Source organism: Spea bombifrons, chromosome 10 (assembly GCF_027358695.1).
Source record: "Spea bombifrons isolate aSpeBom1 chromosome 10, aSpeBom1.2.pri, whole genome shotgun sequence".
Lineage (NCBI taxonomy): Eukaryota > Metazoa > Chordata > Amphibia > Anura > Pelobatidae > Spea > Spea bombifrons.
Window position 1 is genome coordinate 10,290,132 of NC_071096.1, and position 26,296 is coordinate 10,316,427.

A 26,296-nucleotide genomic window follows, 5' to 3' on the forward strand; every position below is an offset into this window, starting at 1 on the left:
CGAAAGGTGTAGTAAAGCCCAAAAGGAATCAGGAGGAAGATAAAAAAAAAACGATTTCCTAAAACACCAAATATCATCTACGATACATTAGCTAAAAAAAACTCAGGCACGTTTCCTGTTCTTTAATGTTAAAGTGGCTTTTTAACCAGTTTTTGTGGTTCACTTACTAATTCCTACATAATTTATAAGCCTTTTACCCTCGCGCAAGCTCAGATGTTGACGTAGCTGTGATATACCCCTCTTCAGGCGTTTAGGGTTTAAACATAAAAAAAGCTTTACAGACCAAATGTCCCGCTATAATTATAAAACCTTCTGGTTAGGTATGGTGGGCAACCGTACATCACATAGAGGGACGTGCAACAAAATGCATAGGTTACCGCTTGACGTCAATAATGCCTCACACGTTGCAACATCGTGTAAAATCGGTCACTGGAATTGTTTGACTAAATATCATCCTTCATGCGCTGAGGGTATAAATCTGAACATTTGTTCCACTGGATTGTTCATTGCCGACCCACAATGCACACCGAGTGTAAATTCATTAGATGTGACGTTGCAACTTTTTGTCTGTATGCACGTTCCAGTTTACAGAGACTTTGTATATAATATCAGAGGCACGATACACAGTACGATTATGTACAGTAGATCTTGTGCATGTATGCCCACAATTGTAGTCTTTTATATAAAACATGCCCCTTTATGATATTAATCTGCTCTGAGTATGGTCTAGTCTCTCCTTTGTGTCGCCTAAGGCCACTCGTGGTTATAGTGCTTTCCGTTCTTTTTCCTTTCCCGTTGTAAATGTTCGAGCTCGGCTTCATACATCATTTCCTGAACCAGATACTTTTCCCTCCTCATCCGGTCGCATAAATCTTTTGGCATGTCGGGGATGAGGTATGCAATGAAGGACTTGATTCCAAACACAAGGTGCTAAGAGAGAAGGAGAAAGACTTAACATAACAGGAGAAATCTGACTGCCATTTTGGGGTCAAGAAGGAAATTTTTTTCCCTGGTTAGTGCAAAATTGGAAAGAGCCAAACTGGGTTTTTTTGCCTTCTTTTGGATCAACAGCAACAAATTAACCGATATAGGAAAGGCTGAACTTGATGGACGCATGTCTTTTTTCAGCCTATATAACTATGTAACTATGTTAGTGTGCAGGGCCGGCCCTACAATGGAGCCGACTGGGGCAATTGCCCCAGGCGGCACTTTTGAAGGGGCGGCACTTTGCCTCCCCAAGCGCTTTTTTTTTTTTAGGCGGAGGAGAGAGAGAGTGGCGCCGAGTGGTTTTCGCTTACCCGCTCGGCGCCCCTCTCTCTCTCTCCTCTGCGGCGAGTCTCCCTGTTCGGTCTCGGTGCCGGCTTGTAATGCTGAGCGCCGGAAGTGACGTCAATTTACGGCGCTCAGCATTACAAGCCGGCACCGTGGCAGAGCAGGGAGACTCGCCGCAGGACTGTTTAAAGGTAAGTCCCCGGGGGGGTTAGGGTAGGTAGGCGTCGGCGGGGAGGGCGGCATTTTAAACTTCGCCCCAGGCGGCATTAAGTCTTGGGCCGGCCCTGTTAGTGTGCGTGATACAGCTATCTAATACACAGCGTTTGACACTGTAGAATGGTTTGGCCCATTTTAAGTCACTAAAGGAACATTTGCCCCTTTACAGGATTATGTTTGTGTTTCAAGTCCAAATGTGGCCCCCTGCAATCTCTGTTTTGAAGTAAATCTTGTGGTGCAATACTTTAGGTAGGGATGGGAGAAAAACGAGTAAAAACAGGTAGATCATGGACAGTATAAGCAAACCCAGGAAGGCTGGCGATATCACCGGACTGTATTTATTTACCTCAGGCTCTCTAAGGAAATACCTTATCCTGATTTATATGGAATCAAAACAAAAACAGACTTTTTTTAAACATATATATTTTTAAAGATTGTTTGGAAAAAAAAGCAAATGTGTTTGTGCCTCAAACCGCATAATACAAACCTCAAAAACTATAATGAAAGCCAAACGTGCGGCAAGAACGTGCCAGAACTGCAGCGTGAACTCGTAGGGATTGGCGCTCCATGGCGGTGCTCTGTAGTCTCGATATCTGTGTAGAAGCATCGTGTGTAAGTGTGCAGCGTGTCAACAACTGGACAAGATCAGCATGTCAATGGCTCAGAAACATAAGCCCGGACTGGCCATCTGGCACAAAGAACAGTGGACTCCTGGCGTTCACTAACCCATTCTCACCCTATCTGCGGCTAGATATGCCGGTTGCATGCTACGTGAACAGAAACAATATAACATACAGCAAATCCAGCTGTAAAATGTCATCGCCAGTCCGGCCCTGCGTGCACAATGCACAAATAAAACAACTAAAAAGAATAATCCAAAAACTAATGGAGGGAAATTAGAGAAGGGAAGTAAAGGATAAAATTATTTGCCAGTTTAATTAAAAAATCCTACATTTTATCATTTTTCATTTTAGCACATTTTGAATAGAGAAACGGGGGGGGGGGGCACTGAAAACCCACCCTGGTGAAGTACTTTTTACAATACCTGCAATACCCGGAATATTCAGCACCAAGCTCGCTGAGATCAAATACAGATAGGCTACTATTGACATAGCCTTGGAGACATCTGGAAAACAAAGACCAACTTATTTCAATTTTTTTTTACTTTTATTCACTTCTGTGTACTTAAGTGTTTCCTAAAAATAACATTTGATAACTAAACAGCTTTAAAAACTAAGTGTAATATTTAAATTTTTATTTGACATGAGATATTTTATTCCAATGTAGTAAACATGTTTATCCATGCAGGAAATAGAATATATAAAGAGTAGAAAGTTTTTTCTCATTGTTCTAATTGGGCTTTATTCACTAAAGTAGTAGCTGGTAGTGAAGTATACAAAAATGCTACATGCTAGATTGACTTTACTTTTCATGCCTGTATCCTTGGTCTAAGCACGGTCCGTACTTGAACGCATAAACAAACCGAGGAATGTAATCAGAAGTAATTGCTATCACAAATGCGTTGGTGATAACGGCAAGGACGCCAATGCCTTCCAAAACGCCATACCAGATACCTATAAAACATCAACAAACGCACATAATTAGCATTGATACAACGTATATTATAGTACAATGACACGTTGGCAAGTCACGCTTTATTACGTTTTGCACTGTTCCTATAATTGTGTGATTTTTAGGTATGTGTGATGCACTTATATCCAGCAAACATTCTAGAAAAGAGGAATGGGGAGGAAAGTGAGACAGAAGATCCTGTATGGTAAGGCGTTGTTTAAGCTAGCAGTACTTAAAACCTGGGTATGGGGGGGCATGGCCAAACCCCGTTAACACGCTAATCAGCAGGCCTGGTAATCAGCTCTTATTTCAGCAACCTCCGGCTCAAATGGTATAGCATTCCCAGTTATGTCAAGAACATTTAAGTATGACCCTCACCCAATATGGTCTTCCTCTTACCTATATCAGTTGCCCGGGCTGGCATTGGTCGCCTCCACTGTGTAACAAATTTATAAGCATCCAGCCGTATCTCAATAATGTTGTTCAGTAATGCAAGCAGAGGAGCCAGTGGGAATGCAGCGACGAAGATTGTAGTAAAGCCAAACTGTATAACTGAAGAGAAAAGATCTCATTGCATTATTTGTTAATAGTAACCTTCTTGATAAAATTAGATGACAGGTTAGCAGCGATTGCTAATGTGTGCACCTGCAGTTCAAATTATTTTCGCTTTTTACACTATAAACTAGTGCCAATAATGTAGTACTTTCCCAGCAATTTACTAAAAAATGGCGGATAACAGGAATCAAAATTTACAAAAACCAAATCATAAAAGTCTATATTACAGAAACAACATTAGTGTAGCAGCTCTAGATTTATCGGCATCATCGTATGTGGATCATTTCGGGCCGTATCATTATATAACCAAACTCTATGCCACGACAGGCATAACCTTCAGCTGACAGATGCTCAACTCAAGCAATAAATACCATCCCTCAATGATATGTTTGAGGCATTCCCAAGAATTAGACAATGGTCCTTCCATTCCAGACTACTTAAAGGTGTCATTGCATTCATTGTTTTCAATCACAATCATAGTTAGAAACTATATAAAAGACTGAACAGCACATACCCATTTCCAAATATTCTTCCATGAGTCCATGTGCATTCATCGGTTGCAGGTTCCAATCCTTTTCCCACTGGGGTAATGTCATTTTACTTTCTACTGACTGCCTGCCTTTCTTTATCTTCCGTCGAGACCACCAGTTCTGCAACAGTCTAAACAATTTCATGTAGATTATAAATGTCACCTAAAAGTCTCTGCCCGGGAATGAGTTATGCTACAGATTTAAATTCTATCCAATGGGTCAATATAACAACGTTCTAGATAATGCACCAGGTGCAAGCAATGGTCTTCCTATTATTTCTATAACATATACAGGAATAAATGTAATATATACAAAAATAAAGGTTTAGTATATTGATGGGATCAGTTAGTTTTCATATTCTTCTCATCGGGACAGAATGTATGATGGGCTGACGGGAGATGCCTCCCTGTTCGTTAGAAAAAATTATTGAGTCAATGAATGGCATAAAACATCACATAAAATATAAAACCAAATGTAGCTCTACACGGGATTTTTTACTAGTAAATCTATAATCCATTTATTTTATTATTATATTACTGGATCCTACTTTTATAGCAAAATAAATAGATATTTCTCAAGCATTTGTTTTCCAATAAAATGTCATTTTTGTCTTAAAACTCACTGAAATACTCTTGAAAAAAAAATGAAAAAAAAGAACTTACGGATATCCAAGTTCCATAAAGTTGTTCCACATTTGCTTTAAAACCATAATGACTCCCATTTGGAGACAGAGGTCTATGAGGCAGCCACTTGGATGACACTGGAAATGTAAGCAAACTGGGTAAGGCAGGTAAGAATACATACATATCTGTAAATATTTTATTTAATGTTTTCTTAAAATGATTAATTTATGATCAGATAATAGGGTCTTCAGTCAAATATGTATCGGGGCAATAAAGATTAGATGGAAATAAATGAATTTATGGAGTTTTTTTGTTACTTTTTACACAAAAGCACAATTTGTAACTTTCTTAAGCTTATTTATTTAAGTGATCCAATGTCTTTATTATTATTCATATATCAATAACTTATTATGGTTATTATTATTTCATAAAACTAGGTTTGCGACTAACCAAATGCACGTTCTAAGATTTACACATATTCCTATTTTTTTATTTTGTAGAAACTTTTTTTAATTTCGAATGATAACATTATAAGGTTTCATAATGGAACATCCCTCTATATTGGTTAAGAATTTAGAAATTGTGTTCTTTGCCTACTGTATATAGTTTTTAAAAAGAGTTTATTTTGCTTTACCTCTTCCAACCTCCATCTCTCAAAAAGCCTGTTGTATTTTCCCGGTCTTCCTGCAAACCTAAAAAAAAAAGAACCCACACATTTCAAATGGTTTTGCCTTCCTTTCAAAGTATTTAATTGTATACATTGCAAACGTAAAGGACAGAACTGAAATATCCATCCTCGGGGCAGAGAAGGCTTGGCACCAACCAGTAAGCCTTGAAGGGAGACGATAGTTCTTTTTGTTAATTTGGTAACAATAATTTGCTCAATTAGAATGGATCAATATATAAATAATTTGATGATTATACAGTAATAGCATTTTTGGATTATTTTTTTTTAATTACAAACTACATATAGAACATCTTCCATTTCTCGATATCATTTTATCTACTTTTTAAAACTTTAACATTTTAAAAATATCTACAGGCATCATAATCCTTAGTGGCAGAGACATTTTTAGTCTGATGATTATTAATGTGCAAACATTGCTGCATGCTAAGTATATAAACTCGCACAGGCAATTGTGATATGCTATACATACATATAGGAACTCTTACCTGCCAAGGAAGAAGGCAATATAAAATATTGAGCTGTTTAAGTTGACAAATTGAAACAGAAACATTTTTAGAGCAAAGCTGTTCTCCCACTCGGATTCTGTTCTTGGATGTTCTAAAACAAGGGGGAAAAAAATACATTTTGTTTCAAGTAGGGAGAGGGAGGGGAATTAGAAAAAAAAGTAAGATATGGACAAGATAGTTGAGATACGTATATAAAAGTATATGAGCATGGATGGAGGTGTCATGAAGGCAGGACCTATATGTCTGCAATAGTACCAGTTTGATATAGGCAACATAAATACCAAGATTAAATATACAAATCCAGTATTTATTTAGAAAGCCAACATTTGGGCCACACAGTTCCTTTGTCAGAGCAAAGACAAAAAAATCAAAGCCTTGACTCTAGATGTTGCCATGAGTTCTCTGTCACATTGACATGTTTAACCCCTTAATGACAAAGCCCGTACATGTATGTACTTAAAATGCATTGTTTTCAATGAGTTTAGGGACCGCCCATTGTCCTTAAGGGGCTAATCTGTGCATCATAAACATTTCTGAGAACATCCCAATGTAGACCATCTGGAGTTCTCCTTCTTCTGGGCAATGGCTTTGTGTGGGTGCACGCTGGCCATTTGAGGTGATGGGACTAGCCATGCAAGGGATAGGGCTAGTCTCAGATACCCTTAAATTAGCTGTGAGTAGGAGAGGAAGTGGGCAAGCAATAGGCATGTCCAAACGCTGCTTTTGTCCCTGGAAAAAACGAAGATGGCCCAGAGACCCAGGGGAGCAAGGCTTCAACCAGAGACCTTAGGTCAAACGTGGAGAGTTCTCAAATATGACAATATGTTTAAACAAGTGAATGATAAAGCCATTACAAAATGATATATTTAGTAACACATGTCTGCATGGAGTCTTTGGAGATCATATACTGCCAACAGCAGCAATCACTTCACAATTCATATGGAAGATGGAGCATTCCTTATGTAACTGAGCCAAGTAAAAGTTTTTAGCATATATGTGTTGTTGCTGTACTTACCCAAATTAGTAAGAAGGTAGGCAACCTTTTCATATACCTAGAAAAATAGAAAAAATGTCCCAGAAAAGTTAGACATTTCTGATTTTCTTTATTAGAAATGACCAAGCTGTCAAAATGTGCTGTATTAGTTGTAGTGTGTGTGTATATATATATATATATATATATATATATATATATATTAATAATGTTGTAAATGACTATGGTAGCTGTAAATGGCTGATTTTTAATGCAATATCTTGACAGGCACACAGAGGCCCTCTATCACTCCCATCACGCCTGTGTTCCGATGGCACGTTGTGTTCGCTAATCCAAGTTTAACTTTAGAAGGCAAATTGATCATTAGAAACCCTTTTGCGATTATGTTACTGCTATAAATTCAAACAATGGTGAAACCATACTTTTGAACTGTAGTGTATACAATATAATTTCACACCAATTTTTTTCTGTACGGAAATAATTAATTTTTTTTTTAACATTGTCAATAAAAAATATAAATATCAACTTACAACATTGAGGGACATGATAATCATGAAATTTATGCAAACACCGGTTCCAGATGTTGCAAACTGCCAGTATTTCTTGATAAAATTCCACTGAAAGGATGCAAATTGCTCCATGGCCACTAGGCGGTACACGACTACTGCAAAGACTGCCGTAAGCACCAGAGATATCTGAATATAAACATATAGAATAAACAATGAGCATATTATAAACATGTATACCACACATTGGTATGATCCCAAAAAACATGTTGTGTATATTACAGCTATTTCGGTCATCAGATGTCCGATGCAGCCTTACTAGCTAAGAAGGAATATTAAAGCACTCTATTCAACCTTTTATTTAGCAGCAGTCCTGCTTCGTGGACCTGTTTTCCCACCTCCTACTTCCGCATGCAAGTGGGGAGGTTTCCCTAGACCCACTCCAGGACCCTCACCCAGCCAGCACTAGAACTGACTGATGGTGAGTATGGCTGCAGGCAACAGGAGATGTGTTTGGCTGAACGCACCTCCTGCAAGCTGAGTAGCTGGGAGTTGGGGAAGAGACAAATGCAAATGAGGGGATTCTGAAGAACCTCCTAGGGGGATCTCAGGAAAATTCAAAGGGATAAGTCAGCTATCATATGCATTAAAGTGCATATGGTGGTTGGGATGTCCCTTTATCCAAGGTTGAGAAAGAAAACAGGAGATGAATTAACACCGGTGTACCTGGAACAGTGTGTCTGGTGTGGTGGGACTTGTAGCTGCATGTGGAGACCGGTAGAATTATTGTTTCTCATTGTGTATGTATTTTTTACACAAATCTATTGTAGATTAATTTATACCTGATTGCTGAAGGGACCCTAGTTATAACACTTTGTCCTGCAACCATATTTAAGTTTTGTTCAATGTGAGACAGCAAAGCTAGAGAGTAAAGAAGGTAACGATGGTAAAGACTTGCGACTCATTTTTGCCACTAGATCACCAAATTGCAAGGAGAAAATTAGGAGTAAAATAGGCTTTTCTCACTGAAGCAGTAGTGAAGTAACATTGCTTGGTTCAGGAAGCAAAATAAGCCAACATTGGTTTTAAAGGAGAGTGGCTCCTTAAAACCAATATTGACTTGGTTGGAAAAAAATCCCAAACATGTGGAGAATTTACCATGAAGAATATTCCTGATACTGATACCATTAGACGGCTTAGTTTGTCGCTAAATGGCTGAAATGGTTCTGGCTTGCCCGTAATTGGGTTGACCCGTTCCAGTTTAGAGTATTTTGCCTCAAACTGTGGACGTAGCTCTTCCTATAAAGACAAAACACTCTTGTAACATTGTATCAAAGCTATGTTATTACAGACAGTTAGATGCATAATGTTCCAGCAACCCTGGAAATGGGAGAATCACCACCATTCCCCCCGCTATAAGCCAAAGAGGACAGGTATAGATTGAGCCATTGTATACTGTTATCTATAGTATATGTACATACTCCTGTCAGTGTGATGTGAGGTCCACATCTAATGGAATAGAGTTCATAATCAAACTTAAGGTTAAAGGTTTGAAGAACATCTCTCTATAAACGTTCATCTCTGTTCCCATGGGCCTAGTAATCTTAGCCGCAAATAAACACACATTTAACCAATACAATATCAGGAGCGAGCTACATCTTGCTGAAATCTCTGGTAAAGAAAGGGTTTCAACCAGTATTAACATTCTATATTTCTACCTCTTCATCTTCCCAGTCAATGAGATCCCAGTCGTAAGTGAGGACGGCTCTTCTTCGCTTCCAGAACTCAAGGAAGACAGTAGCTGAAACCAAAAAAAACTGTGTGTGTGAATTATTTTACTTAAAGTACCTTAAACCCCTAGTCCCCGATCTCTGCCTACACAAGAATATTCCAATGCTTTAAAATAGCTGTTAATGTTAAACTTCCAGATGTCAGGAGTTCCAGGCAGGGGACTACACAGGCAAGACAGCATGGTGTGGTGTTAAGTGGATGACCCTGTCACATACATGCCATGTACATATAATACTAAAGAATTATTCATTCACATTGGGGACATGCTCTAGAGAAGTTAATTTCCAATCCAAGCTTATGAGAAAGTGATCATTCTGAGGTCACATGCAGCTGATAGCATGAATAGAAACTAGAATTCCCTGCTTTTACGCATAGAACTATCTAATCCTTCAATAATATAGGAGTGGTTCATTTATTGACACAGTGTGTGGGTGAAAAACTATGGAAAAAAAAACATGGTATATTACAATCAAAGAAATACTGAAAGTCAGTGATTTCTTTCCATATGCACCCTTCGCTTACGAGGGAAAAGAGCAAAACCATGTGTTCTTTTCTCGAACAGTACCTAAACGTTGTTGTTATTTTGCAGCTTCAACCTTGCATAACAGCTTTCATATACTGCCCTGAGCCCACATAGCAAAGTAATGACAAGATGAAAAATGTATTGCAAACGTGAGTTCGTCACAGTGACGTACGTAAAGTCAGCAGAATCAGGAATCTGCACACACACGTACGTAAAAACCTAGCCATGCCCCGGAGCGCACACCCTGTCACAGAAAATAGGGGTATATCGCAAAACAAAGCAATGCAAAGAGCTAACTCGGTGATGCGGATAACAATTTTTAATACCAGAACATGTTAGGAGTCAGGATTCAACAGAAAAAAAAGAGAAAAAAGCTGAAATCCAAGAATGCTTCTTTCTGATTTTGCCAAAAAAAATTCTAATACAGTTAATTAGATGTTTGAATTCCAAACAAAGTTTAATGCTGGCAAAATAGTGGCTAAGTTGATAAACTTGTTTGGAGAAACTATTAAATCCTAAATGCAGATTCCAAACTGCGAATATCAACTGATACCACATGGTTCCCAGGTAATATGTTTGTTTATTAATAATTCAGTGCAGATATTTAAAGATCTCCTTTGGTGGAGAACCTGTGTACACATAAATGTAATCACGGATTGATTATTAACCGTAATTGTTGTTGTTTCAACAGTGGTTCAAAGTGCATTTGTGTTTTTATAAAATCCCTGAATTAATCCCAGATATGGGTCATGAAATAACCAAAAATCAATAGAAGTACTGATTGGATGGGTTATGCAAAATATTAGCCAAACATAAATCAATACATTTTTACAAATGTATTCCAGACCATAAAAAAAACATAATCTACAAGATGCGTCAAAAGAAATAAATGAACATGCACAGGACAGGAAAAATAAATATACATTTCAACATGTGAACTCTAACAAAAGAATATAAGGCACTATGTGACTCCTATGTTAAAGTATATGCCACAAAATTAGAACATCAACATATTAAACACCACGTGGAATCACAATCACTTTTATAGAGACAGAGACTTTCTATCTCTTCATATATTTTTTTAACTTCTATTCCAATATTTGACACACATATAATGTAATTATCAGTTCATAAACATTATTAGTAGCAGAAACAAATACGTATTAATAATTTAACTCAGGGGTAAACAGCATTTAAAACAACCTAAAAGAAATTACATTACTGGCTGTGGCAGCTGCAATGAGCTTCTGCTGTGGCCGTGGTGAGTTTTTTTTTTTTTTCTCCAAAAATAATGGGAAGAGGATGTTCAAATTGATCACTTTCAGAGTAAAGCATTTAAAGATAAGACACGGAATCTAGGAAATTGGGGAGAATTTAAGAGGTTCAAATTATGTTTTAGAAAACTGCAACCTATTTTAATGCAATGAAGGAAAATCCTTCAATGTATGGAAACTTATATTTGAAGAGGTTACTGGAGGTTAGGAAGAGAAAAACACCAGAAGTCTTCTTATGAATTACAGATTTTTAGCATTATCATATTCTGTAATGCAGGCCTGAATTTGAAGCTTCTCCAAAATATTGTTAAAATAGTTAAACAGTTAGAAATAGTTGGTGTACCATATTTGATTCAGAGACTCTACATTGATGGTCTTGCCTACCCAACAGCACTCCCTCCATCATGGTATTTTTCAATGTTTCCATCTCTATACAACAACAAAATGCAATCATATTTGTGGCAAAAAATGCTAAAAGTACATTGCGTCCTATATTATGTAATAGGGGTCCGTTCAAAGTAATTTTCTTTAACAAATTTAACGTGTTTATGATCTAAATAAGACTCCACAGTAACTTTCTTTTCAATTATAGTTGTTGAAGTGATGATCATCATTTATCTACTCCCTGTACTCAAAAACTAGAAAGAGCGACTCTGTTCAAGTTGCATTTTTAATGACCCTTGAATTACACGGCTCAGTAAGTTTCTGAAGACCAAGGAGAGGAGAGAACAACAATTGAGACCGACTTTTTACAACGCATGCATTCCTGGTTTATACACCTGAAATAAACTATTTTTTTCATAATGACTATAGCTAAGGTCTTAAATATCAAATGTTACTATAAATAGCAAATCTTTAGATCCCAAAAAGCAAAACATTTAACTTATTTTTATTACAATAAGGTTGGAAAACTTGCATACGGTACTGTAAGCAGTAAATATATGGTTAAAAATTAAAATGTAGCACCAGCTTTGAATGTTGTTAAAATATACCGTTTGCAACTGTCCTAGTTGGCCTATTTTATTATATTGTATACCCAGAACCTAACTCGATCCTTAGTGGTATAAGCACATGCTTAAATACCGTTATTGTATTCATCTTTACCACTTCTGCCTAACGGCTGTGCCACCTATTTAGCATCTTCTTAACAAAAGAACTGATAATAGAACTGATTTTTCATTTATTTGTTCTTTCTAACACTTCCCCAAATGATAATTAAAGTTAAGTGGTATAAACAATTAGTTAGAACAAACGCAAGGATTCATTTTTGTTTGAGTACATGAAAAGTTGGAAAGACGAAAATATTAGAACAGTAAACTTTCAAAGAAGAAGTTGAATAACAAAATGTAAACTGTTTATTGTAGAAGAAGGTCGTTCAGTTGGATTGCTTTGTAAAACATATATTTAAGGTCAACACAGGGAACATGGAAGGGAAATTCCCTGGTGCCAGATATCCGCAGATAACACAAGGTCATCAGCTAAGATCAGAAGAAACTAAGTTTCGCATTCAACAAAGGAAAGGGTTTCTTACAGGAAACTAAGTCAAGATATTGAATTCATTAACAAAGATTCTGTATTCACAGATTATTTTCAAGAAAAGGAGTGGATCACGTTTTATTGTAGGCAGTTCTAGCATTCAACTTTGCCACATTTAGAAGAGATAGGGAATTATTTATTAAGGTAAAAAATAATTGCCTGACTTAAAATCTAAATATCAGATCAAATTTTTTTTCTTTTATCTTTGGTTCATTCATTTTTGGTCAACAAATTTTGTTTCCTGCCCTTTTGGTTTGGTTGATATTCAGAGGGCTTTTTTATTCAGAAACAAACCCCCCCCCATGCTCTCACTCGCTCTCAAACTCTCTCTTAATGTCTCCTTTCTTCTCTGTGTCTCCATTCCTCTTCTTCTTTCTTCTCTGGGGAGCTACTTCTGCCAGGTGGCCCCTGCATTACCTTGGCCTCCTGGAACACTACCTCATCAGGGCAGAGACTCAATGCACACAATGGGGCAAGCTCTCTCATGGGGAGAGGTTGTGCCCGCGGTGCACGTCGGGGTACCACCCTGATGCAGAAGCGGCAGGGGTAGCACAGCGGATCACTGAAAGAAGCAAATCACCGGAGAAGACAGTAAAGAACACGAAGACAGAGAGAGAACATGAAGGGACAGTGGACAAGAAGTGGAGGTGTGGAAAAGAAGACAAAGAAGGTTGGGAGACATTGAGAGACAGCGTGACAGAGAATGTGACAGAGTTTGACGGAATGTAAGAGAGTGAGAGAGTGTGAAGGGAGTGACAGAGAATGAGAGTGGAAAATTAAATTCAAACAAAAATTCTGAGCTTTCAGCTTCGCTTTTGTTTGTTTTGTTGGCCGCTCCTCATTTTTGGACATTCATATAAATTAGAGAAATTGGCAAATGCATACGAATCTGTATGCTCAAGTTTAGTGTGTTTGTTGTTTTTTTCCCCTTGTTTTATCTCAGTTTTAAGTCTGAAGTATAATTAACAAATAGGTATGATACACCAATTACACACACAAAGCGTTTATCCACATAACATAAGACTGCTTTGTATCTGCAAAGAAGACAGTAATCAAAATATTTAATTAAAAAAAATATCAACCAAAAATGAACTAAAATAAAAAAACTAAATATTATATGTAGAATAATAGAACTATATGTTATATATTATATATAATGTTAAAATTATTATTGCTGTTGTTTTTAATTATGATATGATATAAATATTATAGAATATATTATATATACATAGCATATAATATAAAATATATATCTTTTTTTCTAAAAAAGATCAATTTAGCATTCTATGTTGAGAAAAAAAAAGTATAAAAATAGCAGCAGGCTAAAAAACTTATCAGAGAAGATACAATTTTACAAACATACAAAGCCAAGTCCAGGATATGTAAATACATACAATTAATAATAATATTCTAGTAATAATACTATATTGATGGAATCAATGAATCTTTCTACTATTGTTATAGTGAAGTTCTTATTTAGACGGGTGATTCTCAACTCATCAAACATACTTACAGTGTATGATTTAGTAATTAGGACATTTTAATACAACAACAACAGTGAGATCCATCAAACTTGGACTACTGGCGTGTCAAAAGTACTGGGACTTGGAACCCCATTCTTTTCAGATGATAAACATCACAAAAGGAAGGGTAAACTCCAACTTTGTCTTTGAGATCAATGAAAAGAATTGTGTTTTTGTTCCTATACTATTAGAGGTGTTTAAAATAAACAGGACCACATTTACAGGTAATAATAAGTATAATTACAGGAGGAAGAAAGACCTGGCCATGAAAAAAAAAAAAAACATAAACAAATATATATTTGTTTCCATTTTGGACAGTAATCAAAGAGTTTCGTTGTTCTTTTTAAATAAATAACAATAAACAACAAGTCCTTCCAGTTTCCACAGAAACCCTTTTTGACCAGAGGCCATTGTACAAATGAAGATGCGGAAAGTTGTCCTACAACTAATCAGTGTTGGAAAATGTGCCATCCATGTACAAATACACACATCATTTAGTTGATCCAGCTAAAGGGAAATTGTTCCAGGTGAGCTGCAAAGGCAATGACTTCCCTTTTCATAAAAAAAGATAATGCCGGATGATTGGGCTAATAGCATTGCATAATATTAGATGTTAATAATAAGGGAATCAGGTCTGTCTGGTTCTCGGGTGCTCTGTTACAGAGAGTCTGGACACACCTACTGGAAGTTTCATTCTAGATTCTGTTCCTTTCGCGTTATCACGCTGTATCATTCACCTGCTCTCTGCCTTTCCCGTCGGACTAGTCTCCAACACACCTGGAGTCTCTGGCAACGCTGAAGTGCTGAAACAAGGTACGAGAATACCTTTTAACTTATTGTTGATATGCTTACGGCGACCAGATTGGGTTAGATGCTCTCTAAGCTTTCAAAATGAATAAGATCAGCATGTCACGACCGCTTTAGAGGCATGTCGATAAGGTCTTCTATCCAAGGTGAGACAATGATTCTATGAGGTTGGATACCGCAGCATTGTATAACCTATATGGCCAGGTAACGTGAATTCTGTATACAGAAGTAACAGTATATAAATTATGGTAAAATGGTAAATTAAAATGGCGAGGTGGGATAATTCACATGTTATGTGTATTATACGTGACACACCTGTTAAGGATGCTGTTCATTTATGACTGACACGTACTCTAATCTTTGAGGGCGAAAATTATTTTAACAATGAATGGGATGTGAGTTTAAGTAAGCACATGGCTTCTGTGACACAATGAAGTGACTATTGTGGTTTGCTCGAAATGTTGCACGGTTACAGGAAGACCGACTGTACAGAAGGTTGCTTTTGAGGACTTCTCTTTTACACTGATGAATGTAACACCTGTACTAAACCTGCAGCATATGAATTAGCATAACAGGGGTGCACAATAAATTGCAAAGATCAGTATTTATTCCAGTTACTGCTCTTGATTTAGCATTATTGGATGCAAGCTAACATTAGAGCAGGGGTCGGCAACACTGATTTTCGGCACTCCAGATGTTGTGAACTACATTTCCCTTGATGCTTTGCCAGCATTATGACTGTAAGAGCATTATGGGGGATGCAGTCCACAATGCCTGGAGTGCCGAAGGTTTCCTACCCCTGCATTAGAGTAATACTCCATGATGTTTTCTTGATGGTACAGAGACTGTATTAATCTCAGTAGTTGGGGGGTCAGCATCAGATGGCGCATGCCATGCATAAGATCATATGCTTTAATGTACAGTTGCACGTTGGATTCAAACTGTTGCACACTGCGCTAGTCTAACACTGAAAAGTGTTTATATTTGTTTCTATATTCTATATTGAGGTGTCTGAAGCTGCCTTTGACTCCATGCTGCAATTATGGGCATCCTTTACAAAAATGCATTCAAGACAATGGGCTGGATTCAGTGATATTGATAAATCGGTTAAAAAGTAATAGAATCTCAATGCTTGCCTAGACAGTGAAAACAGTAAAAAACAAACAGTAATACATTTTATCTCAGTTAATGGCCAAGATATTCATCGGATTATATCTATTTTTTTTTTGCAATCTCTAGAGAGGTTTGCTATTCAATAACTTGTGATAAATTCTTCTCTGCGGCTGAATCCAACCCAGTGTCTGCTTGCTAGGAAGTCAATCCCCAGGTGTGAATGCAAACATGTATGGTTTCATTCTTCACATTTCTGTCAATTTTTCAAGATATAAAACCTTTGTTACAAGTTACTAATACATTTAAAAGTACGAAAGAGATTTTTTTTTTCCAACAGACGTTTTTCTTTTTAATTATTCAGGTGGAAGGTTATAGATAAAGTAAAAATTACCCCTACCCTGCAATGAAACATAATTAACAATCCCAACCACATTCCATCAATATGATAGTGTCTAAACGACAACGAAGCAAAAATATACAAATATTCTTGATCATGTTTCAACCAGGGAGAGGGAATAAGTCAGATGTAGATGTAATGTAGCATTATTAATTAAAATCAAAATCAAGATGAAAGATCTTCCCTCAAACTGGCCTAGTTGAACTATGGTGGTCTGTGCAGACCTCTGTAGAATAGTTTTCATGGGAACTAAGGTGGAACACCAGAATATGATGTTCTAGATGAAGACAGAAGTTGGTCTAGAGGAAGAGTCCCCAGTGGTCCCTTGTGGCATAGTAGTTCTCAGAGGGTCTATAGCAGTGACCATCATACACGGGACCCTGGGTAACATTTCTGGCTTACATAAAACAAAATCCCTACAGTTTTCTAGATCTATTAAAATAATATCTATTTTTCAGGAGTTTACCAAAAACCATGTAATTAATAAGCAAGCCTAGTATACTGATTCTCAGCATTCCATATCAGCCATTGAGATTGAAAGAGATTTCCCTTGTATAGGCGTGCAAGGTATAATTTACATTACAGTAAAATGTCACAACCATAAAACAATAGTGTCATATGACAATTATTAATCATAACTGCTTCACTAAATACTATTTAAATAAGCTACTCACACATACAATGTACCCAGATCCTTAAATGTAATGTTATGTCAATCACACGCTCTTCATTATGTTTTATGGGCAGTAAAATCCATTAAATATGGCAGCTAGAGTAGAAACGTATTCTATTTTTACAATGTGTGACACAGATTTCATGTGCTTATTACTGCTGGATGCAAGCCAAGTTGTTGTTCAGCTTTCCAGTACATCAGGTTTGTACATCTACCGCGGCCATTGTTGGGCTACGGTTCTGGATTATTAGTCATTGATTTATGTAGTGTCATCATCTTCTGAACAATGGGATACAAATAAAATTGAGAAATTAGGAAGAGCTAAAATTACCCCGATTTATCATTATTGTAAGCTACAAAGCCCTGCAAATCAGACACCTCTTGAAACAGGCAAACCCTATAAATGTACTATTGGCCATCTGGCACACTGGGCAAATGCCAGGAGGACTGCTGGCCATCAGTAGCCCATACTCAGCAGATCTGCCACTCCGGCGGCAGATTGAGAGCTCTAATGTAGCCATTGGCTGGATAGGCCAGGCGGTACGCTACTTGAGCATAAAAGCGTCATATGCGGTTTGCCATATCCAGCCGTCGACTGCACTTATGTCATCAGGCAACCCTCAGCCTTAAAGTGCCAGACTCACCTAATCATTGCCAATCAGGACCTGCCTCCGAACACAAACATTCCAGAATAAAGTCTGATTTATTTAACGGAAATCAATAGTTAATATATTAACAGTGTCTCCATCGTCTTTTAAATATCATAAGAGCATGTCTACGTACCGGTAATTAGAATGCACACTCGAATCTAAATTAGTGCCTACTTAATCTAAAAAAAACCAATTCATGACCATTATGTCTCTTAAAATAATGTGAAATTGTTTTAAATCACGATAGGTTACGAAAACAGATATGGAATAAATCTAAAAAAAGACACACATTTGTTTAGTTTCAATTGTGGCTTTTTATTCTGTGAGTCACAAAAGAAAAGGTGTGGTCAGGTCAAACACTGAACAAATATTTCTTTGAAGGGTTTGTATTTCCGACGAGGTGAAAAGAGTACAGGGAAGTATCCAGTCACCTGCGTCACCCGATGGTACAGAACGCACAAAAACCACTGCCCTAAATATTAGGCAACGTTTTAGCGAATGCAGATATCATTAAAGAAGTAGATATTAAGCGTAAATTGTGAGTTTAAAGAAAACAAGAGAGTAAACTTTTTTATTTTTAACCTTCTACACTGAACTGAAAAGTTATTTTCTAAATATCTTAAAAAGTTATTTTAAAAACAGTCATGCGTGAAGCGTGTCTGAGAGCTCTAACTATGCAAACCAAAACTCAAATGACTATTCTGAAGTTTGTTAGTTTCTTCAAGGGCTAAAAGTATTTTTTTCTTTTAGTCTAAAGAAAAGTATTTCGTAGGGTAATTTTTTAAACTTCTCTTCGTTGATTGATTGGCTCAGAGATGGCAAAGACAATCAAATTGCTATCCCCTCAAGATCTAAAAGCTCATTGCAGCCAAGACATCAGATAAAAATGCTTTGGGTGCAAATAAGGATCAACGGGAAACATCTAATAATATTATTATTCAGAGGCTTGTTTAGTATAACTTGGCTCGTGTCGCCTTTGAAAACCAAATAACTTTTTCCTATCTTATTCTGGTAGCCAAAGTCAGTTTTGTTCCACTGTATTTTGTAGTATGTATAGAATATGTTCAATATGTTTGTTATAAAATGTATCGCAGGTAGATGTTTTTTGGAGGGTCCCATATTTTCTCAGTATAGGCAGGTTTTAACTTTTCATCTCCGGAACCAGATTTCTGGATTCGGAAGGCGTTCGTAGCTTTATCCTGTTCATTGATTGATGTGATTATAGAGACAATACCATGGAGTGTTAATTTGGAGTATTAATTTATGCCCCACTGTGCAAATTTTTGTTTTCCAGATTTTCTCAAGCATCTCACCGCGCACACAACTAAAATGCACCTATTTTTAAAACATGCGCTATTTGTTCTTTTGGTTTCTGTTCTTTGGACAAGCAGTTTTGGACAAACAACCACTGCGGGTACATCAAATTCTGCATCTGTAGGAACAAATTCTACTCCAAATACCTCAACAAATACGACAACTGTCACAGTCACAGCTGCTTTAACTGAAACTGTTACTACCCCTAATCCCATAAATACTGATAATGGAACTACCTTTGCAAGTCCCATTTCCACAAGTTCTCCTCCAGTAAGCAATACAAGTACAGGAGGGAGCACTGCAAATTCGAGCCAAGATTACAATACATCAGTGACTCAGATTTCAACAACCCCTTATTCAGGTAGCACTAATATCGCAGGCACACCACCAATAAGTAATACCTCAAATGTGTCTGCGACGACTAATAGTCCTTCCACCAGCAATGGCACAAAGTCAACCGAGACAGCTACAAGTGCCAGCACAGAGACATCCCAGACAGCTAACAGTACCAGCACAGAGACATCCCCGACAGCTAACAGTACCAGCACAGCGACATCCCCGACAGCTAACAGTACCAGCACAGCGACATCCCCGACAGCTAACAGTACCAGCACAGCGACATCCCCGACAGCTAACAGTACCAGCACAGCGACATCCCAGACAGCTAACAGTACCAGCACAGCGACATCCCAGACAGCTAACAGTACCAGCACAGCGACATCCCCGACAGCTAACAGTACCATCACAGCGACATCCCCGACAGCTAACAGTACCAGCACAGCGACATCCCCGACAGCTACAAGAGCTAATACAGAGGCAAGTCCATTTACGACTGGAAATGAAACTACAGACCGTACAATGACGACAAACAGCACCAATGGTCTTGAAGGAGGTGCAAAAGGTAACAATGCTTCACCTGTTATTAAATATTTCAATGTACTAGCTTTACAATTCAGCATAGAGCTTAAGGTAGCATTCTATCCAGGCAAAATTAGATTGGGTCTGCCTGCATGGTTAAAGTGAATGACTTCTGTATTCAATGAATTTGTTGGTATTTACAGTAACAAAACATTAGATCCCATTTGGCTTTATAGGTTCTTACAAATATATCAAAAACATGATAGGGTTTTGCCACTTGGACTGGAGAGTCTCTCAACAGATCCATGAAACCCTCCGTTCTCACACTCATACTGGAACTGTTAAAAGGATGAACATCCTTCACTTTATTATTTGAGCATAACTTGAGAAACAAAACCAATATCAAAGCATTGTTTGTATGAATTGAAGCACCCAGACACAGAAGAATGACAAAACTTGTCCAAGATGCATCAGCAAGCAAAACATTTCAAATAGTTAGGGAAACTTGAGTCTTGATGATGACATGATATTCTTTCAATCTTTACATACTGTATATACTGTCTTTATGTATATAGTAAATCTAGTAACAAATAGTAACATCACTTTCTATAATTAAAAACTAACTGTGTAAATATATTTACTAAAAAATCGAATTAGTAATATACTGATAGCATGTCATGTATCTAAAGTATTCTTCATTGTTGTGATGATTCCTTGTTAATGCTATATTAGTGAATTTGGGGAAATGTTAAAACTGTTATCAGATTGTATTCTAATTTAGCTTTTTGTAAAGTATTATCTTTTGTCGAATCCCATTTTCAGAGTCTGGGAGCAATGCTGGAGTTATTTTGGGAGCCATCATTGGGTCTATTCTTGGTGTCTGCCTGGTTTGCCTTGTGGTCTTCTTCTTGTGCGGTGCAAAGAAACCAGACACTTTTTCCCGTAGACGGCTTTATGAGAATATGCGGAATGAACCAGGTAAAGTGAAAGTTAATTCTAGAAAGCTATAGAAAAAACTATACCACTCGGCGGGAATTAACCATTGGACAACCTACCATGAAATGTCCACCGCAATGCCCCTGACTCTTAACAGCAATGTATTTATGGGGGGTGCTACCTTAGCCCTGACCTAGGGGATCCCTAACTAGCGAGTCCCTCCCTCAGAAAAATATAACTCTATGCATTCAATGCTGATTTGCCCCTTGCATCTCTAAGACCAGATTTGTATGCAAGAATTTGATGAAGGAGAATGGCTGGTTGATAGTAAGTAGAAACAAAAAAGAAGGAAATAGTATTTCCATGAGAATAAAACATACTTTGCTGGTGTTCCAAATACTAGATATAATTCCAAATCTAGGAAAGTAAGAGTGAAGCAAATAACTAATATATCCTCTATATCACCGCCGGGTGCTATATTCGACATACATCGAAACATGATACATGTTCCAACAACATTAATTCATTAAATATGTATCCTGCTGCAAAGGGGTACAGAAGGGTACAAAGCTAAATAGGATATAACCTTAAGTGCTCAATGAAAGAAAACATGGTTACTTGAATTCTAATTATTCTATGAATGTGATTAAATTAAATCAAGGTATTCCTCTCTTCTGCAGTGTTAAGACTGGATGGTGAAGTTAGTCCCTACGATGTCAGTTATGGAGAATCGTCTTACTACAACCCAACAGCATTAGAAGACTATCCCAACAGGCCGAACGAAACAATAGCAATGGATGATATCAGACCTTATCAACCTTAATTCATTCCCTATCTCTCATTTCTGTTCAAATTGAATTCCAATGGGTGGAATACCACCAGTGTGGTGATACCAAAACTAACTTTTTTCAGAGACCTCAGTTATATTTTTGTGAAGATGTTAACGCCTGAGATGTACATAAAAAAATATATCCGAGTTCTAATCATTTCTAGCAATTTTTAAAATTTCCCGTAGTGTCCCATTCCCATGAATATGTATATATTATAGATATACATTTGTTAATGTATTTTTTAAGAAAACGAATTGCTTTTTTCTCATGACTAACACACACAAAAAAACAATTTGCACTATTTAAGCTAGAGAAACCTCCCTGACTCATGTTTCTGAAGCCTTTGAAATTGAATATTGTAGCTGACAACACCGAAGGTCTGCCAAAAATCCATTGACTAAACTTTCCGCTATCAGGAAGATTTTTATGAGCTACACTAAGGAAGGTCATATTGAATTCTACCAAGCTGTAGTGTAACTTTTGAGATACAGCCATCATACATACATTGCCAATTAAATAAAATAAAGCTTAACCGGTGTGTATCTCACAGCTAGTGTTATACCCGGAACCAGCGTGATACTCTCTTACATCAACAGAGTAATACACCAAGAATAGACAGAGGGTCAATTGTACTCGATCCAATCAAAAACAGGAAGACTGGGTGATCCAAGCCATCTTGTGTGTTGTAGAAACTCCAAAATTATTTTTACTTCCAATCCTTTTTGTAACTTATTTTGTTCCCTACAACAACCACTGGTAGATCTACGTTATCTCCAACTATGGTTGGGACTTGCAAGGCCTCTGGCACCATAACCAGGGCAGATTTCCCAAAACTTAGGTGGGCCAAGTGGTTCTTATCTGCTGCCAGATGTTGTCTATATTTTCTTTGATTTTTTGTCTATGTCCTGGTTTGTTTTTAGCTCCCAAGGCCTGGAGTTCAATACCCCTTCTATATTTTCAAAATATATATTGCGGTGAAAGCTTTAAATATCTAACTTAGAGAACTTATAGACACAAAGGCCACAACGGACGTGATAAATAAATAGTGTTTTTTCCTATAAAATCTATACTGGAATCAATGAAAAATTATAATATATATTGTATGTTATAGTAAAGGTAACACGTTGTTTGTCTGATAATATTAGTAGGGGTGAGCAAATTCTTGGAGGAGCAAACACCGGAATATTTAGGAGATGTCATGTCTTCAATGATAAGTTGTCCATAGCATGGGGCCGTTTCAGAGTTGAATACATGCTAGGATGCCAGAGGATCATTGACTGACTCTTATTCCAACCACTTGCGAGAAAGAGATTTGAACCATGCATCACTCCCTCCAACTTTTCCGATTATCCATAGATGCTTGGGGGCACAGTCTGGATTATTCAGCAATTACAACGTTAACATGTTACTAACTCTTGGCAAATGGAACTGTGCATTCTTCTTCTAATATTCCACATGTCACCACAAGGATATCTAGAGTAAACAAGGACTTCAGAAACATTTAAGTAAAGAATGGGCCATTTCTATGATCCTTTTAATGGAGTGTCTTTAGCGAATGTTGAACAGGACTTGTTTCCACTGAGTTGATTGTCTACCAATGGTAGTTTTGGCTTCATTATTACTGAGCTGCTTCATTGCTTTGTTCACTGGTTCAATGTTCCCAGAATTCCTTCTCCTAAACTGATCTGTATGAAACAAGCTTTCTTTTGTAACCATACATATTTATATATATGCCAAGGGCAACCAAGTTTGATGATCTCACTACTTCCCCAATTATCACTGTTTTTTTATTATATCCGATGCGCAAATGTACAAATATTTATTAAAGAGGTATTAACATGGCAATTAATAAAGTATCCATGTCTTTATTTCATCTCTTTTAATGTCAGATTAACACTTTGTATTATTTTTGAAGGAATATATGATGTAACACTTTTGACACACTAAAACTATTCTTTTAATGCGCTTACAAATCATAAGACTTGATGTTCACTGGACCTGGTGACAATGTTTGGAGATGGATGAGGCATACCAGAAACCACTTCTACAGGAATATAACAGATGGTGTCGGACAGCATAAGGTTGGACACCGTTGTGGCAGCGCACAATGTATGTAGAACAGTGATTGGTTTGTTTGATCTGTAGACAGGTGAAGGATATTAGTGTTGTCTACTAAGCAGAAGTTTATCTGCTGAAGAAAGGATTCTGGATTGTAAAACACGAACAGATCCACAGCCAGATTGGGGGTTAGCGGCCATGGCACTAATTGGCATTTTCTCTTCCGTGGTTTTAAATGTGTGATGCCCAAGGGTAGTTGACGTAATGTTAACTGCTTTAAAAAAGAAAAGAGCATTTCCCTATAGATATCAGTAAACAATACTGAGAAAAAAGATTATAATAACTATAAGGTAGGGGCTTAGAATGCACCAGGTAACTGAGTGCCATGAACTAAGATCATGATCAACAGGGTCTATAACGGATAGAAAGAGGGAGAAGTGACTGCTGATTGATGCAGAGGGGAGTTTATAGGTAGTGACATGAAGTTTGGTTTAGAGGTAAGCAAATTGAGATCTCAGAATTTTTTGAGCCTTTGGCAAATGTGGCCCAAGGTGTTCTTGTTAAATGTTATGATTACATTCTTAAAAGAGGAGGGTAATGCGCCAGAGGCATAGAGAGAATGCCTTCACTGTTTAAGATGATTGGTAGGCGTATTCACCACAATGCGTATAGATCAAACATTATTCCACTAGTATTTCACTTCTTATCATAAAAATAAGACTATACTACAGCATTCAGTGGCTACTCAATGGCAGGGAGGGTGATGGTTCACTGTATGAAAGATTTTTTATTTATTTTTTACAAAATTATATTTAGTAATAATTTTTTTAGTTAGCAAAGTACACAAATCATACTCACTTACCAAAACCAGCTTTCATTGAAATATACCGTAACTACTAACTAAGGGTTAAAAAACCCTTTATCAGAATGCCTTATTTGAATATGATATCAGACCAGTAAGGGCGAATTATTTCTGATTGAATGCCAATTTACACTTAATTAAGTCTTGCATAAGGCAAAGGAAATGTCCTCTGTAAGCTTATAGCTCTTATTGCGATGAAGAAGTTCCTTAAAGTACTTAAAGTATTGAGTTGCGTCAGGTTTTAACATTACACATATTTCGGTGTCTTTGGTAAAAATGGCCTCTTGATGTTTTATGTTACCTGATATCGTATTCATCTAAACAGTATCACATACAGTACTTCAGTGGCTTTCTGTTGGTGGAGTCCTCCACAGTTAACCTTTGCAGCCCAAGTCCACCTGTATTTCTTATTCTAGCTGTTTTTAACATGTTGGATATATAAGAAAATTATAAAACTAACAATAACGTATACTTGATGTCTACTAAATGTGTCTATAATGTCTGCATGAACAAGAAAGGGGAACGTGATGGCTGGTGGCCTCCAGTATTGAATATCATTCTGTTTATCATACCTGCAATATTTGATCCATACTAGAGCCAGCTGTCTTCCTTACTAGAGTTACATGCAATATTTTTAAGGCACACTAAACATATCTCATATGTATAACTGAGCATTAACTTACCCCATATTGCCATAAATATAGCAAAAAAGACTGTGCCTCCGTTGTCAAATAAATGAGTAACCTGAAAAAGAAGATATGGCTGACGTCACAATGGTCTGGGGAACACTTTGATTCTAAAACACATGCCTATAATTGCTACGTTGTGTTAGCTAAATAAAGCACATAATATCATGCTGTGCCTGTCTTTTTCATTCGCCACCTTATATTTTCCTCCTGCGTAATAGAGTTCAGGTGGATGTTGCTTAATGATGAGAAAAGCACACATTTATCATTTCATATAAGAAAGTAATTTATACAACGATCAACTGAGTCTTATCGGAAAAAAAACCCACTGATTTTGGATATCCCTGCTTAAACAAAGATTGGTGTATAAACATGCCAAGACACTACATATTACTAAACATGTTGTAGAGAAGATAACTTTATCTATATAACCACGATGACTTATTTATGAGGGCCACAGTACATTTGTGCTACGTATTATCACGCCACTATAACCAAGACATTGGATTGAATCTCTGCGGTGCAAGAATTTATAGGGGGTCAATCTCCAACATGTCCGACTGAATTAGAACAACAAGCTATGGGAAACAATGTGTATGTTACTGAAAACGTCACATGATTGGTGTAATATTGAGACATATATGTCACACATCCATTGTGAGATGTGGGTGTTTTGAGAAGAGGCACAAGGTGCTTAATCTGTCGATATAGTACATAATCAATTAGAACATTTCATAAACGACATTGTTGTCCATTTTAATAGAAACAACAATGCAGATGAAAGGCTCATTGACGCCCGTTTTTTCTCTAGACTAGAGTACAGAGGACAAAAAGAAACTTTGAATCTGAAAGCCGATAGGACCCATTCAGCCCCGTCTAGCCTGCCCATTTCTCCTGCTGTAAAGACTCAAACCTTAATCAGTGGTTGGTCTCGTCTTAGATTCAGGAGCCATATGCCTATCCCATGAATCCTTAAATTCCTTTACTATATTAACCTCTATGGCTA

The 26,296-nt window shown here is 37.2% G+C and overlaps 1 protein-coding gene across 1 annotated transcript in view; it reads right to left on the reverse strand.

Moving 5' to 3' along the window:
• Positions 1 to 400: 400 nt before the first annotated feature.
• Positions 401 to 26,296, reverse strand: part of ANO3 (anoctamin 3) — an 83,352-nt gene continuing 57,456 nt past the window's right edge. Inside the window, exons 13-26 of the mRNA XM_053449164.1 lie at positions 25,288 to 25,348; positions 9,178 to 9,260; positions 8,618 to 8,758; positions 7,484 to 7,648; positions 6,978 to 7,014; positions 5,942 to 6,053; positions 5,403 to 5,460; positions 4,808 to 4,905; positions 4,130 to 4,275; positions 3,460 to 3,612; positions 2,915 to 3,062; positions 2,534 to 2,614; positions 1,976 to 2,081; positions 401 to 930 (exon numbers count right to left, since the gene is read on the reverse strand). Of these exons, the coding sequence (XP_053305139.1) occupies positions 748 to 930; positions 1,976 to 2,081; positions 2,534 to 2,614; positions 2,915 to 3,062; positions 3,460 to 3,612; positions 4,130 to 4,275; positions 4,808 to 4,905; positions 5,403 to 5,460; positions 5,942 to 6,053; positions 6,978 to 7,014; positions 7,484 to 7,648; positions 8,618 to 8,758; positions 9,178 to 9,260; positions 25,288 to 25,348 (1,572 nt within the window). The 3' untranslated portion in view covers positions 401 to 747. The remainder of the gene's footprint in view (positions 931 to 1,975; positions 2,082 to 2,533; positions 2,615 to 2,914; positions 3,063 to 3,459; positions 3,613 to 4,129; positions 4,276 to 4,807; positions 4,906 to 5,402; positions 5,461 to 5,941; positions 6,054 to 6,977; positions 7,015 to 7,483; positions 7,649 to 8,617; positions 8,759 to 9,177; positions 9,261 to 25,287; positions 25,349 to 26,296) is intronic.